At 31.1% G+C, this 16136-nt stretch overlaps 1 protein-coding gene and 1 long non-coding RNA gene across 3 annotated transcripts; both read left to right on the top strand.

Moving 5' to 3' along the window:
- The first annotated feature begins 2966 nt into the window (after positions 1–2966).
- Positions 2967–9598, top strand: LOC107362682 (protein kinase C-binding protein NELL1-like). 2 transcript variants are annotated; one of them, XM_089266321.1, is made up of 10 exons: positions 3224–4008; positions 4114–4371; positions 4453–4578; positions 4646–4741; positions 4839–4985; positions 5129–5562; positions 5781–6167; positions 8026–8087; positions 8857–9296; positions 9371–9598. In XM_089266321.1, the coding sequence occupies exons 1-9, from the start codon at positions 3306–3308 to the stop codon at positions 8927–8929; spliced, it is 2286 nt and encodes a 761-aa protein (XP_089122447.1). In that variant the 5' UTR covers positions 3224–3305; the 3' UTR covers positions 8930–9296; positions 9371–9598. The 2 variants fall into 2 exon arrangements, with proteins under 2 accessions (XP_089122446.1, XP_089122447.1); XM_089266320.1 differs by lacking the exon at positions 8026–8087 and having other exon boundaries at positions 2967–4008.
- Positions 9599–10672: 1074 nt separating this feature from the next.
- Positions 10673–12612, top strand: LOC107370570 (uncharacterized). The gene is made up of 5 exons (XR_001570668.3): positions 10673–10812; positions 10893–10965; positions 11210–11373; positions 11426–11905; positions 11984–12612. It is a non-coding gene; the product is annotated as an uncharacterized LOC107370570 (long non-coding RNA).
- The last annotated feature ends 3524 nt before the right edge of the window (positions 12613–16136 follow it).

The following is a 16136-nucleotide window of genomic DNA, read 5'->3' as shown; positions in this document are numbered from 1 at the left end:
TGATTACCTTTTGACAGTCACTTCAGCCGTTTTAAATTTTCATGTATGGAGGAAGGTTGTCTATAATTCCTATTCGACTACAGTCAATCCCCATCCATTTTGACAAAAAACCAAATCAGGTGGCAACTCAGAAGTTCAATTTTGTGTTTTGCAATTTTTGATATTTTCGCTGATAATTATTATTTACTTATGTGACGAATATCATGATTAGCTATAGTAGAAAATTAGATTTTAATAATTTCATTGCAGTTTCCAATTCAATCGTCAGATGGCGCTGATATTCTTGTCAAAATTCAGTAAAGTCTCGATTTTTTTCACAAAAAAATGGTCAGAGAAAATCAAGACAGCTCCATCTAGCAGAACTGTAAATGACTACATCACTATGCGCAGTTAAATGCAATTTTATCAAACTGTTATTTTGTTTAACACCACATTTAATAACGACAGCTAACATTAATAGTCAACATCGAGAAACTACATAGATCTGAGAAAAATAGATTTGACTCGAAGTTATATGATGAAACAATCTCAGGTTGGCCTTAGTGGTGTACGATATTGAAAATAAAAATTTATCGAAGGTTACAATAGAGAGTCAATTTTGAGGGTGTATCTTACACAAGAGCACTTCAATGCTTGCAATAAGTGGTATAATACGTGAAAAGTCACATATTTTTCACCCGAAATATCTGTTATCTCTTCAAATGGCTTCAGAGCAATCACAACTTCTACAAGGCAGCTTATCGAAACATTCAAATCAAGAGCACGTTTTGCGTTGATTAGTGATACATAAGAAAATTTCAATATGTAATGATAAATAGCGTTTCAGCATGTGATTGGTTGAGTTACAACGCGTAATCACATCTTGAAACAATTCTAATCATGGTAATTCATTTCATTTTTTGCTTTTGATTTCATCGCTGGTAGTTTATCTAGTTGCTTTTTCTTCTTTTCGTGAATCTTTCAGTTTTTTTGCTGCGTGAATGGTAAGACCAGCTCATCTAGAGCCAAATCAACCTGACACGAACGGATGGTGATGCTGATGGTGAGGATTGCGATGCCACCAGCATTGACGAAGAAGAATCAACAGGCGCAGTGGCTAGTGGGAACCATCCGGTTACTAAGTTTTTGCGACAAGGCTACTTAAGGATTGGTGGTGAACAAGTTCACCGCATGACCAATTCCTTAACTCAGGCTCAGGACGTGATCACCGATAAAGATGTGCCATGGGACCTTCAACCAGGTGATTCTAAGTTATTTAGAATAAAGTTGGACGGCCAAAGAAAAGGACGCTAAATATTGCTGTCGATACTGCGGGTCAGGTCTTTCTGGTCGTTGAGCTGGAACTCGTCACGAGCAGTATTACTACAGATGGCTCTGATCCATCACTTTTTCGATCAAACCATCAGGTAAACCTTTTATAAAGTCAACATCCATCATTGTGTTGAATAATTTTTGATATTCTGCATAAAAATAGGAAATTTTTTTAGAAACAGGATTGAAGAACCTTCCAACATTGTGCATGAGCTGTCTTAGCCAGAATGTTTTACCACAACCACTTGGTCCAGCTATAAGCATAGTAAATGGATGCTTTGAATAAAGCGAATACATTGTTATAAATTGATAGATAGTTTTGTGTGCCGTTTTCATTTTTTCAAAAGGATGATGAAATACGCATTGTCTATGAATTGAAAAGAGATTTATTGAATGAATTAAAATGAGATTAACGATTTAAGGCACAGAATTTTAGCAAATTAAAGGAAATTAAAGCAAATTAGCGTTAATTAAAACAGATGATGATAAAAAAACATGGATAAGCAGAGATTACTCATTTGAGTGACCAGCCAAACGATTTAGTTCTTAGATGAAAAAGTCATTTTCTCGATCAAATGCAACATCGGTTAACATCCGAGATGAACTCACATACTCGCAAATGTTGAGCCCTTTGTCTCCTTGTTATTCCCTGGAGAACGTAGGCCAAACAAAAATCTAACATTTTTTCAATCAATCTTAGTGAAAATGATAAGAATCGGCTGAACAGTTGCTGAGCTGTGAGCCTTCAAGAGTCCGACCTATTGACCGGAACACCTTGTACATTTTGTTACATTGATTATTTGTTTTTTCAGATTTTGATATTTATTTTCTTTAAAATTAAATTGGTATTGAATAAAATATTTACTGTTCAAATTTGCCGCTTTTTTATTCTTTAGTACAATTTACATTAAATGGCATCTAAGCAAAAAACGCAATGAAAAAATGACATTGAATGGCATTGTTATGCGTCTCACTTCTCTGTATATAATGTACCGTACAGTAATTGGCATAAACGCTGAAGCTACACCTCATTTGTCAATTTCGTTAAATGTGCGTTGCTCTGGCATAGTTGCCAACATTGACTGGGTAGTCCCGTAGCAGCTGCCGTGTCACAACGAATTTTCATTGGTTTTTGTCCATCTCGATTTACCGAGAATTCGTAATATGTAATCTCACAATCAATGTGACTTATGGTTAATTAAAAAAAATCAGACTGCGGGTGGAGGATCAAAATAAATCTCTTTTTGTAAATCGTCTATGAATTTCATTAATTTATTGTACATGCAAAATCTATCCCTAACGTGGTTTCAGTTCTGATTATTATTTCATTACTTCTATGCATTCTCCACGTTTTTCACGTGTTAGCGGAAACGCGACATTATTTCGGAAAATGGATGCCAATAATTAATTCAGAATAGAACTTGCAACTTGCACCTTGCAAGTGTGCAACGAAAATTTTATGAAAGCACCGTCTGAGTCAATTTTTGAGTTGACTCACAAATTATACTCAAAAGTTATATTATTACTTGTTGGTGTCGATGGCACCTATTGGATTGGACATTCACTAAAGGAGCGCAAACTTTATTTTGATTTTCAAATTTGGCGGCAAGAAATTCGTAACCAGCAAATAACCGGTCATATGTAACTAGAAGTGAAGAACCACAATTACAGACACCAAAAATTGCCTTGAAATGATCTACAAAATCCATCTCGATGTATCTCATAGCATTTCATCGGTCAATTATCATCATGCACGAGCAACTTCACCGAATTGCCGCCTTTATCATCTTTTTGTATCAATTTGAAGGTAATTTTCGGTGTCTCCATCTAACGCTTAATTGTATCGAAGTACAACAATAGTGTTGAAGAGCGCACAATCATCTTTTATCATCTTTGGATGATAAGAGAGACTCTCTTTTTTCTGGAAAGTTGTTCATTCATTTGGCTACTTTATTTGATGTTAATTGAAAGATGAGCTGAGTTACACTTCTGAGATGTTCATTATACTTATTAATCCGTTTAATAGTATTGCTTTTTTTGTAAAATTATTGTTACTTTTGTTATTGTGTTTACCCTTCAACTCAATTAATTGTATAAAAATAGTGAATCTTCAGGAATCAATTAGTGAACTCGAAGATTATGTTAAAAACTTGACTGCTCAACTACGAGAAACTGAATTGCGTTTATCTAAAGTCGAAGATGATTGTCAATGTGGATTGCATTATCAACAATCAGAATCCAATAGAAATAATTTAAATCATAAAATATCTATTGTCAATTATCAACTTGCTAATCGTGTGAATAATAGTTCTGTTAATTTAAATTTAAATTTAAACTGTTTATCGTCAAATGGCTCTGCAATTGAAAATGGATCAAGTTGGACATCAAATTGTGATACATGTAAATGTATAAATGGTTCAATTGATTGTAAGCGAGTCAAGTGTCCATCACTCAATTGTAAATCATCGTATTATTTAAATGATAAAGATTGTTGTCCAGTTTGTCATAAGAAGTGCTTAAAGGATGGTAAATACATTGAACATGGTGATGTTTATATTAAAGATTGTGTTAAATGTGTTTGTGAAAGTGGATCATTAAGATGCAAAAGGATTAATCCATCGACTTATTGTCCACCATTGAATTGTCCAGTTGATAAACAATTTAAAAAAGATGGTGAATGTTGTAAATATTGTTTAGGTAAGTTTAGTTTAGTTTTACTTTGATCTGAATATTTTTCTGAAAGTTTATCAATTCATTTCATCTAATTTTTCATCTTCCATAACTTTTTCTTTTCATTATAAGATTATGATTTTTGTGGCCAAGGACATGATTGTCATCCAAATGCAAGTTGTCACAATTTAAAGACTGAATATACATGTAAATGTAAATCAGGTTTTTGGGGAAATGGTAAAGATTGTCATGATGTTAATGAATGCCTTGAACTTGGTGGTATCAATGGTCATTTATGTCGAGATAATTCAAAGTGTGTTAATACAAATGGATCTTATTATTGTCAATGTTTACCTGGATTTAAGAGAAGAGACTCACTCAATTGCATCGGTAAATTTATTTTATTATTGACTTTGTTCATTATTTTAATTTCAATTTTTACTTTTACTTTTATTTTTATTTTAATAATAGATATAAATGAATGTGAATCTGGTGGGAATCATAAATGCAATGAAAATGCAGCCTGTATAAATACTGAAGGAAGTTATTATTGTAAATGTTTACCAGGATATACTGGAAATGGAACTCATTGTAATCGTAAGTCCTTTTCCGAAGTTGGTATCCGTTCAATGTAATATTAACATTAATGATTTGAATTTTATAGCAATTTGCAATAAAAAATGTGCCAATGGAGGTAAATGTATTGGACCAGATAAATGTTCATGTAGAAGAGGATTTTATGGAAATTATTGTGAAAAAGGTTTGTCTTTGCTTCGATTTATGCTTTTTACATCAAGTTTTTTATCGTTAAGTCTTCAGTCCTCTCATAATGTCCTTTCCATTATCATTTTTTTCAGATATTGATGAGTGTTCATTGAATATTCATCATTGTCCAGTGAACTCTGAATGTATTAACAAACCTGGTTGGTATTACTGTCAATGTTTGTCTGGTTATACAAGTTTAATTGAAAGAAACGATTCCAACTATCAATTGAAATGTATTGGTGAGTATTAAGAGCCTTAAACAAAAGGTTACAATGTAACTCTTTTGACGCCGTAAAGTCTAGACATTTGTCTTGTCTTTATTTATACATTTGTATTAATTTTTGGTTAACCAATTTTTTACCAAATTTTTACTTTTAACCAGATTTGGATGAATGCAATGAAGGAATAGATACTTGTGATGAAAACACAATTTGTGTTAATACCGAAGGCAGTTATAGATGTGATTGTCCATCAACTATTTCGTCGTCATCCCAATCACAATTACAATCACTATCTTCGTTGTCTTCATCATCATCATCGTCTTCCTGTTCGCAAGACTGTGTCTATCTCGGCCAAAGACGTTCACATAATGAAACATGGGAATCAGAAATTGATTCATGTTCTCAATGTTCCTGTTCTTCAGGCGTTACTAATTGTTCAAAATTAGAATGTGATTGTTCTAATCCTAATCATGTTAATATTGATTGTTGTCCTAAATGTCAAACAACTGCCGACTGTGTCGATCAAGAGAATGATAAATTGAAATATAAAAATGGTGAAAATTGGTTATATAAATGTAAATCATGTCAATGCTCGGTAAGTTGATAACGATTTAACACTTTCATTTCATTTCAATTGATTCATATTTTGATGCCAAGATATTTATGGTTATAACTGGCAACAAACGAAATGACATTTAACTTTTTGGCTCATTGTTAATGTATTAATGTTAGTTTGTTGTTGGTATTAGCTATAAGTTATTGGTAATAAGGTTGGTCAAAATAAACTAACAAACAAATTTTTTTGCTCTACAGTTTGGTGAAGTTGATTGTTATGACATTGACTGTCCACCAGTACAGTGTAATAATCCAATAAAAGGTGAAGATGATTGTTGTCCTCGCTGTGAGGATGATCCATGTGAAGACTTGTCACCAAGTTCATCAACAGCTTCATTTGACAGAAAAATATTTAAATCAAAATTAAAATCTCAACGTAAAAATGTGACTCAATATAAACCTTCTAGTTCATCATCACCTTCATCATCAAGATCAATAATAATAATTAAACCTGGAATCTCAATAAACTCAACAATCTCTCATTACAATAAGCATAATCCTGGTTGTATGTATCTTGGCAAATCTTATGAAAATGGACAAAAAATTGCAATTAAAAAAGATCCTTGTGCTTCTTGTAAATGCAAGGTAAGTCGAGATATGAAACTAATTTAGACGATCATGTTTATTGTTGCCAAGTACAGTTTGTAACAGTTGAACAGTTGAATAAGAAGAAAGGATTTTATCAGACTTCCAATAAGAATATTTTATTCACTTTCTTTTCTTTCTCTCCCTCTCTTACTTTTTAATCTCCTTCATCATCATCATCATCATCATCATCATTATGTGCATTCATAACATCCTTCATCTTCTTCTCCCCAAATGTTTTTCCTCGACCACAAGGTGTTATCCATCGCCCTCTCTTTCCCTCTCTTTCCTCTCTTTCTCTTTCTCTCTCCATTACTCTCTTCTTCCCCTCTCATGTGTCGCGTGTGCAGGAGCATTGGACTACCGGTGACTGTAGCACGCGTCACGCGCTTTTACCTTCATCTTCTTGTTTGAAGAAAGTAGTGTAACTGTGACTCGTGCCAGTGTCGAGTTCACCTGGTATTTTCTCTTCTCTTTTTTTCTTCATCGCCAGTAACATTATCTTTTCTTTTGATCCTCATCCTCATAGGCATCTGCTTATTCCCTTCTCTTAACAGTGATCTATTGTAATGTTATTTAGATTGCCCCTTCATTTCTCTCTCTCTTTTCTCTTTCATTTTCATCAACTTTTTCTTCTTCCTTTTTAATTCACCTTTACCTTCTGATCATCTTTGATTCTCCCTCAAAATCAATCAAACAGTTACATAGCAATGTGTTTGTTGTAATATCAAAATGACCAAACAAGAAAAAAGTCAATTTTTCTCTATGACATTTTTTCATCCGTTATTTGCTTATTTTCATTTCCATTGCCTTAATCCATACGTAAATTGAGGTCGAACATACATTTGACCTGAAATCAACATTCATAAGTAAAATGTGTTTGTACTTGAAATGAACAATTTTAGGGTAAAAAACATAAACTTTACTCTCTTCAAAGATCTCAATATTCATAGATGTTTTCATTGTTATTTTAGGTAAAAATATTGACAAAATTATCCTTTGTTTACTTAAAAACTAGCATCCAAACAAATTGACAGGCAAATTATTAGAATCAAATAATACATGAAAAATGGGTTTCAGTGTATTACCTCTTTACTAGACTCATTATAATACAGATTGACAACAGTAAATAATAACAATAACCAGTCAACACAATTATAATAATTATTAACTTACTTTAAAAGTGAATCAACAAAACAAAAATGAAAGAAAAAGTAAAGTCAATAATGATGATGATATTAAATTTCATTGTAATTCAATAACTTTTTGCCTGAAGCCATTTTATGGTCAAAAATGTAAGCATTTTTCAGAAAATTTTGCATCAACCAAACAAAATAATAACTGAACTGATAAATCTGAATGTTTCATCAAATTGTTGTTGCCTGAAGAGTTTCCAATATTAAAATCCATATTTTGATGAAAACTATTAATTATTGATATAAATAAATGAATGATTCATAAAATAACGGTTATGTTATATGCCATTGAACTTGATCATGTTTTATTCCTGTCCTTCAATTTATAGTTACTTCATCATCATCTCATCATCATAATCATAACCATGTCACTCTCACTCTCACTCATTATTCCTCTCTCTCATCCTCTTTCTCTTTCTCTTCCTCCCTCTTCCTCTGTCTCACGACACCTTAACTTTGTTTGTTTACCTTTTCATTTACATGGAAACCACAATAACAATTCAATGTTTTTTCATTTCTTTCATTTTTATTATTCCTTAACTTTCTTTTCAATTTTAACCAAATTAATTCAAATCAATTAATCCTAATCAACTAATCATATTTATTTCTTTCCTTTTGCATCATTTTTTACCAAATGATTAATTGAACCAATTAATATCCAGATAACCCAAAGTGAACGTTCAGCTCAATCTATAAGATCTTCATGTTTTAACAGTAACAATCGGTAAATGTTTGTGATTGATTAAACCAAAGCAATTAAATGCACAATCAGTTATTTGCCTGCACGCTTACCAAAGCATTTGCATGAATTTCAATTTCTTTTGCTATTTGCATGAAAAAATCTCTTTTATTCCAATGCACATCATTTCACTTTTTTATAAATCATTTTTATATTTTATTTTGCATTTTACAATTCATTTGATTATTCATTAATTTTTGATTTTGCTCTTTTGTCAAACCATTTATTCATTGCCTCTTGTGTTTATCATTTTTACATGTCAATTGCAAGACTTGCATTAATCATCATCTTCATGTAAACAACAATCAACTAATTATGGTTAACCCAAGTCATTATTATTAACAGAATAGTTAACAATGAAAATATGTTGACCGCCTGTTGTGCTAGTTACATATACATTTATATTGCTATTACAATAATAATAGTTGGTTTAAACTTGAAAACAAAACATTGAATTACTTCAAGAGTCTATTTTTACAACAATCAGTCATGAGTAATGTAGACAAATGAGCAATTATCAATGATTAATTCAATAATGATAATAATAATCATCTACAATTCATTGGCACTTTTTGCTGCTTCTTAAGCTTCACTCAACACACACCAAACAATATATTATAAACACATAAAATGCTTATTTACACCTCAAAATCACTTTACCTTTGCATGAATATCACTATTTTTATCCCAAAAAATACTCTAATAATAATTAATAATTAATATTCTTCTTCTTCCTTTTCCAATTAATCAACAGAATGGCCGATTATGTTGTAAATATTATGCTAATTGTATCAATGGCTCTTCATCTGTATTTAATGATCATTTGAATCAATATAAAGACATGGATTCTCAGATTATAAATGAAAATGGAAATGATCAATTGATTGAAACACAATCAAATGGATCCTGTTAATCAAATGAATGATCAACTGGAATCAAATCATCATCTCAATCAATTGAAATTTATCAAAAATATTTGGTCAACTCTCAGTTTCAAATAAAATAAATTGAAATTGAACCAAATGAAGCTGAAACTACTCAACAAAATCCAATAATGATTGGTAACTAAATGATCAAGGATGACTTTCACGAATCCTGATTACAAACAAATCTACTTAGAAATTATTGTTCAATTGAACAGTTGATTAATCAAACCTAAATTTAAAAGAGTTGTATTATCAACGCAATTAAAACGTAAGTAACCATCTCGATTGTATCTGTGTGAATATCAATACTAATTTATTTTCTGGTTTCATTTCATTTCACAGACAAAATCTCCATTCTCAATACAATTACAACAATAACAGTTAACTTGGAAGGTTAATTGTTAAGAGGATTGTCAAAACAAAGTTGTAATCTTTAATTTAACTCTTCCTTTGCTTTTGACACAAAATCATCATTTGTATAAATTAATCAATTGTAATTTAATATTATTATATTTAATAACGAATTGAAATACTTAATAAATTTCAATAAACTCAACATTCGTCTTGAAACTTTTGACATCAAATGAACTTTAATTTCACCTTGTAATGATATTTCCTTAAAATCATAAAGTTGTTCATATTAATCACAATTACAGTTCAATGTTATCTTAATTGGCGATCAAAAAGTTTAGCAAAAATCGTTAAAAAGTTTAAAAATTAAAGTCAAGTTTGATTTAAAATTGATTCATTTACTGAGCAAACATAACATCTAATCACCCATTCCCAAAGTTGTGATCAATATTAACTTTTCAAATTGTATTAGAGGCTTAGGTAAGTTCCGATGCTCGAAATGAATAAGACATTTTTCCAGCTCATTTTCTTGATAATCTTTTATCTGATTTTATCTAGATTCTTGTTAAACAATTTATAAAAATTAAGCCATTTTATGCTAATTGGTAGGCCTCGAATTCAAATTAAGAAAACCTTCATTTATGTATAACAATAAACTGATAATTTATCGCTTAAATTTACGTAAAATGGTGGCCTTTTTTGAGATTTTAGGCCAAAAGAAAAACAATTAAGGTTCATCGAAACTTGGGGTAAGGAAGCGTGGCTATCATTTACCGTTGGTACCATTCTGACATTGGAAACATGGCGATCATCGGGACTTACCTAATCACCTTATAGCAACAATTTAGACAAAATTAGACAATAATTCATAGTTTCGCACTAATATTGCTAAGGAATTGTCTAGCATTTCCGTTTACAAAGGTAAGATTATTAATTTACTTTCACTTACCTATCAGTTTCCGGTAATTAATTCAACATTTCATTAGACTGTGAATTACCTCAATGGGGGAGAGTTTAATGTAGTGAAACAATTAATAGCTTCATCAAAGTGAACATTTAATGAACGGTAAAAGCATTTCATTTACATTCACAATTGCCTTTTGATGAGGTTTACATAATATTTCAGTGTTCACATCATTCCAGTCAGTTTGCATGGACAATTTGATAGTTCAGACATCTATTTGAATAGCAAATCAAATCAGAAATCAAATTGGTGTTAATTTTTGTTAAACTTGAACCTCGCGCTCTTTACCCTTTTAACGCTTTCCCATTTTGTTTCCCCCCTTAGCATGACTTGCCATTTGACCGGTTAACGTCTTTAAGCTTTACGGTTATTTTATGTTTTTATACTAATTTTTAACTAATTATGCTTCCATTGTTAATCATCTTTTATGTTCATTAATAGTTCCTGTGTTAAGTGTGATTTGGAAAAGGTCTGTTCTGCAATCGTTCATTCATAGTGTTCAATCAAAGGTTTCTTGTGTAACTGTAATGGCTTTTTTATTTCTTATAGTTTTATCCAATGGATTTCACATTCTGAAGTTTGAGGACTTTATTTTGAAATTGTTCATGGTTCTCACAAGCATGTAAGTGAAATTTGATTTGACAGTTGATTCAATGATTGGTTTCAACTATTGATTGGTGTGATAAAATCTTCAACAACGATCTTTGATCGGGAATATTTTCTTGTTCAATCCTTGCTTTCCAGATCTCAATTGAGTAATCAAAGGATATGTTGTTGATGTTTGTAGCATTACATTAAAACAAACATCTTCAATGGTTAAATTGAATTTAATTAATCATTTATTTTTCCTTTCCATCTATTTTTAGGTTGTAGTTGAAAGTCACCAAGAAGAGCTCACCATGAAGGAAACATGAAAAATGTCTAACTCAATGAAAGTAAATGTCATTTATTATCATAATGACGATCAAGATATAACCGATAACCAAGTTAGATGATGCCACCGACATGTTCCCAATGTTAAAAGTTAAAAGTAATTATCTCAATCGTATTCTGTTTACCTGATTGTTATTTTATTACCTTAGGTCCTGACTACTTTACTAACTAGAATCACACGGTTTAAAGCCAAAGAAAGAAAAAGAAACCTAAAGCGTTGTCAAAGTCAAGCCTTTTTTGGCAAAAATGTATGGCAATTGTGGAAATCTTATCGGCAAAAGTAAACAACTTTGTCCAATAAAGTCTAAACAAGAACAATGTTCTGTTACCCGTTAGCAAAATAAAGCTTATCTTTAAAGCGTGGAGAAAAATCTTGTATCTGGTTAACGAAATTAAACAACAAGGAAACAAGAAGCACTTCGTCTTGTTGTGACAGTCATGTTTCATTTTTTGACTCTTGATTATTCCAACACGTCTATTTCAACCTGATTACCATCTGATAAAAAGTTGCTACATTGAAATTTTGGTTTTACCCTTTGATTCAAGCAATTTGCTACGTTGTATCCGATTAGATATTGACTGAAACAATTGTGCAAACATAAGGAGAAGGTGAAGAGGATTTAATCTCGGTATGAAGATGATTTACTTTCAATATTTGCCTAATGCTCTTCAATTAACTATCTCATCGGTTTTTTCATATTTAACAGGTTGTCAACAAGAACTTGAATCAAAAGCAAACCAGATTAACTCTTATTGAATGTGAAATCAAAATTATCGATGTAACAAATCATTTGGTCGATAAAGTGCGGAGGCATGAAAATGCATTAGCATTCAAACACCAATCATACCAAAATTGAATGATTACTTAGCTGACGATGATCATGAAGATGATACCAAACAAAGTGGAAGAGTTAATAATTTTCAACATCTTCACAATGATTATTAATAGAAATCTTGAAAATATTGACTTACTTTTGTCTTTTCAGTGCTAAGTCTTTTCACTTGACAAGTTCAAAAAACTAAATTGTAAAAGTTGTTCAAAAAAAGGAAATGAAATGATGTTAACCGATGTTTTCTGACTCTACTTACTTTCTGTATTAATTGTTGATGAAACAGGAATCAGGTTAAGAATCATGTAACATTGCTAATTGATAATCCTGTATTTGAAGAGGGATTAAATTAACGATTTAGAAGCGAATTAATTAGATTAAATAATGTTGTTCCAATCGACTTTAAAATTGTATTTGACGGTTGATTATCCCTAAAGGGGGTAAAGCCTATAAGGTGTAAGTGTTACCTGAGTTTTGGGTTGTAATAAAATATAAACTGTTGAACACTGGAACGAGTAATTATTTTAAAATTTGAAATATATTTTACATGAAAAGGGATTGTTAATCTTGTCAATCAACCTGTTGTAGATGTTGTTTCAATTAAAAATCCTTTAGACCAGAAAATAAACTCAAATTTTTCCATTTAATTGGCCATTTTAATTCAGTTTAACTTTTACAGTTTTAATCTTCAACAAATTATTAGATGACAAAAATTGAGTCTCTACTTATTTACCTTTCTAACCTTATAAACCTTAACCATTACATTTGAGGTTGATACAAATTAGATTAACGTTGACAAAGGCAAAGAAGTAAAAACATGTTGATTAACCCAAAGGTTACTCCAATTGAGGTTAACCTTATCATGAAGAGTTTCAAGTAATTCTGGTTAAAATTAACAATTAGGTTGAGATATTAACAAATGGTGTTAAACATATTTCCATCATCAGCAGTAACTAACGTCGATTCAATTATTGATCAGTTAATGAGCCTAATGAACGATCACAAAAGTTTGATCAACATTGAGATTGTACAGGGTGTTGATAAATGAACTTTAGACGTTTCTTTTTTTCTGGTTCATACAAATAGAACTTTTTAATCTTATATTTTATTAATCCCAAGTGTAGATTGATTCATTATAAGTTGCTTTGATTCTGTATCAAACATAGGCGATTCTAGGGGCTAACAACCAAATCTTGAAAAGTTTATTTATAGATAAAAACAGTCGTTCATGAAAAGTTTTATGTAATATTTTTTCGTTTTTTTTTGGTGTAATTTAGTTTTTTTTTGTTTGCTCTCCGTTTTTTATTGAAATTCATTGAAATTTACACCAAATCATGGACGAACAGATTGTCTCTGTACATCCAGTGCTCGTTGCATGTCACTAATGAGTAGTTCAGAATGCTAATGAGGCTATTCGAAGATTTTCGAAGTTTTATCAAAATCGATTTATTAACACCCTGTATAATGATTATAATGATTACTGTGTTGATGAACAAGTCGACCTTTATTAAAGAGTTAAAGTCATTATAAGGGCGCTGGGCATTAGGGTAATATGATGATAATGTGATGATGATGATCGTGAAGAAGACCTGATAAAAGTAGATTTTTGCTTTGCTAAATAATCGATAAGTAATGTTGATAGATCAGCAGAACAGTTAAGCTTCATCAATTTAATCAACCCTAAGACTGAATCGTTTCCTTTTCCTTCATCATCCTTTCCTGACTTTACTTAATCAAATTGTCTCTCTCTCTCAACATTCACATTTATCATCTGCAAATCTTCAACCTAGCCAACCATCATCATCAAACGTTACCATTTGTACATTATATTAATACAAAAGGCAAATGATAAGTTAAAGTGAAAGGGTCTTAAAGTCCATGTATTAAAACAGGAAGAGCAAGAAAAATGTCCAACAATGAAAACATCTTTTCACTCTTTTCTTATCATCCAATTTTGCATCTCTCATCCTTTTTCCTCCTCCTCATGATTACTTACCTTCACTTTTATCAAAAATCAAGATGAAGTTAACCAAAAATATAAACCATTAATACCAACCAATATCAATATCACAATAATGGAAATGATGGAAATGTAAATTTTCCTGATAAAAGCACACGAACCACTTTACGACCCAACTTGGGTAACTATCTCTGAATGTAAAATGTCTTATGACCTGACCAAATTGACATCAACCGAGCATCAAAAATTTCATTAAATTTAACAATCAAAAGATGCAAAATTATTTCAACGTAAAAGGCCTTTATTGTGTGCTTCTCTTGACCTGACTTGGTTGACTCTGTTAGGTTGCAAATGACTTGTCATTGGACTTGGAAAATGATGAAAATCTTTTTCTCTTTTTCTTGTCATTCAACTTTTCCTTTCATCTTTTCTCTCTCCATCTTACTTTATCATCATTATTCATCTTTCCTTTCATCCAAAGATGCTGAAAAAAAACAAAATAATGAACTCACACAAACCAATTCTCATGATCATCTTGTAATAATGGAAACTGTGAAAATAAAAGATGATGATGAGTCCATCAATCCTTTCATCCTTCGTGGTTGGTAATCATCATTATCTTAACCTTACCCAGAACAATATCAATACTGTAAACATGGTAAAACCTGTAAACCCTTTACAAATAAACGTTAACAATATCAATATTGACAACTTTGGTTGAGAAGTTGATTAAATGAAGAAACTCTTGATTGATAATTGTTGAATGAATAAAAAAACAAAGTTACAATTTTCAATTACATTGAACCGTTTCAACTGGTCTCAACGCTCAAGGTGCATTAACCGACATTAATCAGTTGTGTGATGGTGTGATAATGTGATGAACCCATCATGATGAGGAAGACAAAAGTGAAATTATCATGATTCATTGAAATAAACAATTCATCTTCGTCTGTTAATCAGCAGGAAAAGTGTAAGAAAAGGACAATCTTCGAACCCAGAAAAAACCTCTTAATTGGCATATTCAACTTGAAATATGCAAAGTGATTAACCTGATCAGTTCCTACACTTGAATACCTGTTTTCAGGGGAAACACTTTCAATCCATTTTTCAGTCTCATTGTTCATCTGATTGTTTCAATTGATCTCTCATGATAGATTAAACTTACATGGGTTTGCCTTGAGCTTAACCCATAAGGTTTGTTTCCGTCAGTTGCAAGTATCAATCAATATCACCATGAAAATGCACCAAATTAAACACTTTTTATCGTTCAACCTTGACAATCAAATGGTTTTCAATTAATCATGATTTATCCCTTGTTTTACCCTGCAATGTTCAACATTTAACGGGCTTGTTAGTTGTAATTAAAAAAAGTAACTTTTCTTTTTTTCACTTCAATTTAACTCTTTAAGTATTTTCGTGCTTATTATATGTGTTAACATAATTGATGAGGTTTCAGAATCGGGTTTTCCTTTGATAATAATAGGAATCAAAATTGAATCTTTTTTTCAATTTCATTCAACCAATTTAATCTTTAAATGAATGCTGCTTTTTTGTGGTTTAAAAGGTAATTTATGAAAACTGAAATTGCATCCAATTCAATGTTATTAATGGCTATTAGGTTTAAGGAAAAAGGTTAATTGTTTTCGTTTTTTTCTTGCTACCTTTGCGGTTTAATAAGCAACAGTAAATATTTTGATTGAAACTACATCAAGGATAAGTTTATTTAAGTTTGGTTTTTTTTGCATCAAATTCATTCGAATGATTACCATCTGATTTATGGCATTTCAGGTGAGCTATAAACAGCTTCGAAGCATTATTCGACTTCTAAAGATTGATTTGTCAGTTGTGCTGAGATTACATTTCAAGTTGAATAATGCTTTTGCTCATTCGCATTCTATTATACACAATGCATAGTCAGAATCGCTAGCTTATTGAACATTACAGCTGTTTTAGATTAATTTGGTGTCACAATAATTATGCGAAATAAGCCGATGACTGATTAATCTTGAGTAAGTAAACTGAGAGAACCTTTGAGCGGGAAAAGAGTGCCAAAAATATGACCTCAAATCG

This window comes from Tetranychus urticae, chromosome 1, assembly GCF_039701765.1.
Source record: "Tetranychus urticae isolate SD_2017Ah chromosome 1, NJAU_TeUrti_SD_1.0, whole genome shotgun sequence".
NCBI classification, from domain to species: domain Eukaryota; kingdom Metazoa; phylum Arthropoda; class Arachnida; order Trombidiformes; family Tetranychidae; genus Tetranychus; species Tetranychus urticae.
This window is presented reverse-complemented; position numbering and strand designations above follow the sequence as displayed.

Excerpts from the sequence above, each read along its gene's own strand:
- LOC107362682 (XM_089266320.1), top strand. The coding sequence starts at position 3,306 with ATGTTCATTATACTTATTAATCCGTTTAATAGTATTGCTTTTTTTGTA. Across the intron at positions 4,579-4,645 it reads AAATGGAACTCATTGTAATC|CAATTTGCAATAAAAAATGT; the intron begins GTAAGTCCTTTT and ends TGAATTTTATAG. Across the intron at positions 5,563-5,780 it reads GTAAATCATGTCAATGCTCG|TTTGGTGAAGTTGATTGTTA; the intron begins GTAAGTTGATAA and ends TTTGCTCTACAG.